Here is a 1,132-nt window from a genome sequence, read left to right as displayed (position 1 = left end):
TTAAACCAATGGGAAACAGCGATTGGCTATTAATTATTGGTTATAGCAAAGATGAATGGTGAGGATAAAAGAAGGTTTTATCGAAAATGAATATGTGAAAAGTAAATGGTTAGCAAAAATCGAATTAAACAAAAGTGTTTGTTCTGTGGTATATCAACAACCGTTGTATTTATGTTGTTCCTGATTAGTATTCAGCTCTTGTGGTACCAGGAATCTTAGATTGTGTCAATATTCATTAAATCTTAAATCTTTCTGAAGTTTTAATTCACTTATCCCAATTATTCTGTTTGTTTTAAAAACGTACGGTGACCGCGATTGGACCTTTGCAAACGCTCCGGTAAACCTCGAATCACCGTTACCTTCAGAGTATCAACTTACGCTGCGTCGCTGGTCGGGGCATTGACTTTAATGCCTGGTCCCTCGTTAATAAAGTGACGATTTTGAAACTAACGAAATCAACGCCTAAAGAATCTTCTAAAACTATAGCGTAAGAGTTCGCATGTGGAGTCACAAGCGTGTGTATGATGTGGACATGCTAGAATGATACTAATCCGAGTCCTGTTAGTATGGAAAAGTTTTGTGTCGTGCCTTATTTATTAAAAGAGGACATCTCAATGATCAAAAGACACTCTTGCACGACTAATTGATAAAAGTGAAGCCGCATGTAGATCTTCCTTTATACTTACTGAGATTAAAGTATATTCTGCTGTTATTGCTTCTGCGTACCAAGGCAGCCTCTTTAACTTCTGGCAAGAGAAGTAGGATCTTCTGAATTTGTTGGTGCTGTTGGTTCAATATTGACAAATTCAGCAACAGTCTCTTCTCTTGTTAATCCCATATCTGTAATCTCCTGTTGAACAATTTCTCTAACGGTATATAACAGCGGTGTATAACGATTGTGTTGAGAGAGAAATCCACCAATTTTGCCAATATAATTCTCAAGTTTATTATATTCTTCATCGTTTTGAAGAACACCTCTAAGCAATCCAAGATGACGATTTATAGCCAAGCCTGGATCTAGTGTATTATTTTCTTCTAACTTCTCTTTTCCATTTTCGTGAGCTATCATACCATCAACTCTATGGAATAAACGGCTGTTGATAGTCATTGAATAAGTCCCATCTCTCGAATC

General features: G+C 36.7%; 1 protein-coding gene across 1 annotated transcript; it reads right to left on the bottom strand.

Moving 5' to 3' along the window:
• Positions 1-739: 739 nt before the first annotated feature.
• Positions 740-1,108, bottom strand: CYBJADRAFT_175954 (uncharacterized protein; the record flags this gene model as incomplete). Its single annotated transcript, XM_020216759.1, has 1 exon — positions 740-1,108. One exon carries the CDS (start codon positions 1,106-1,108, stop codon positions 740-742), a length of 369 nt encoding a protein of 122 aa, XP_020067613.1.
• Positions 1,109-1,132: the final 24 nt, after the last annotated feature.

This window comes from Cyberlindnera jadinii (genome assembly GCF_001661405.1).
Source record: "Cyberlindnera jadinii NRRL Y-1542 unplaced genomic scaffold CYBJAscaffold_71, whole genome shotgun sequence".
NCBI lineage: Eukaryota > Fungi > Ascomycota > Saccharomycetes > Phaffomycetales > Wickerhamomycetaceae > Williopsis > Williopsis jadinii.
This window is presented reverse-complemented; position numbering and strand designations above follow the sequence as displayed.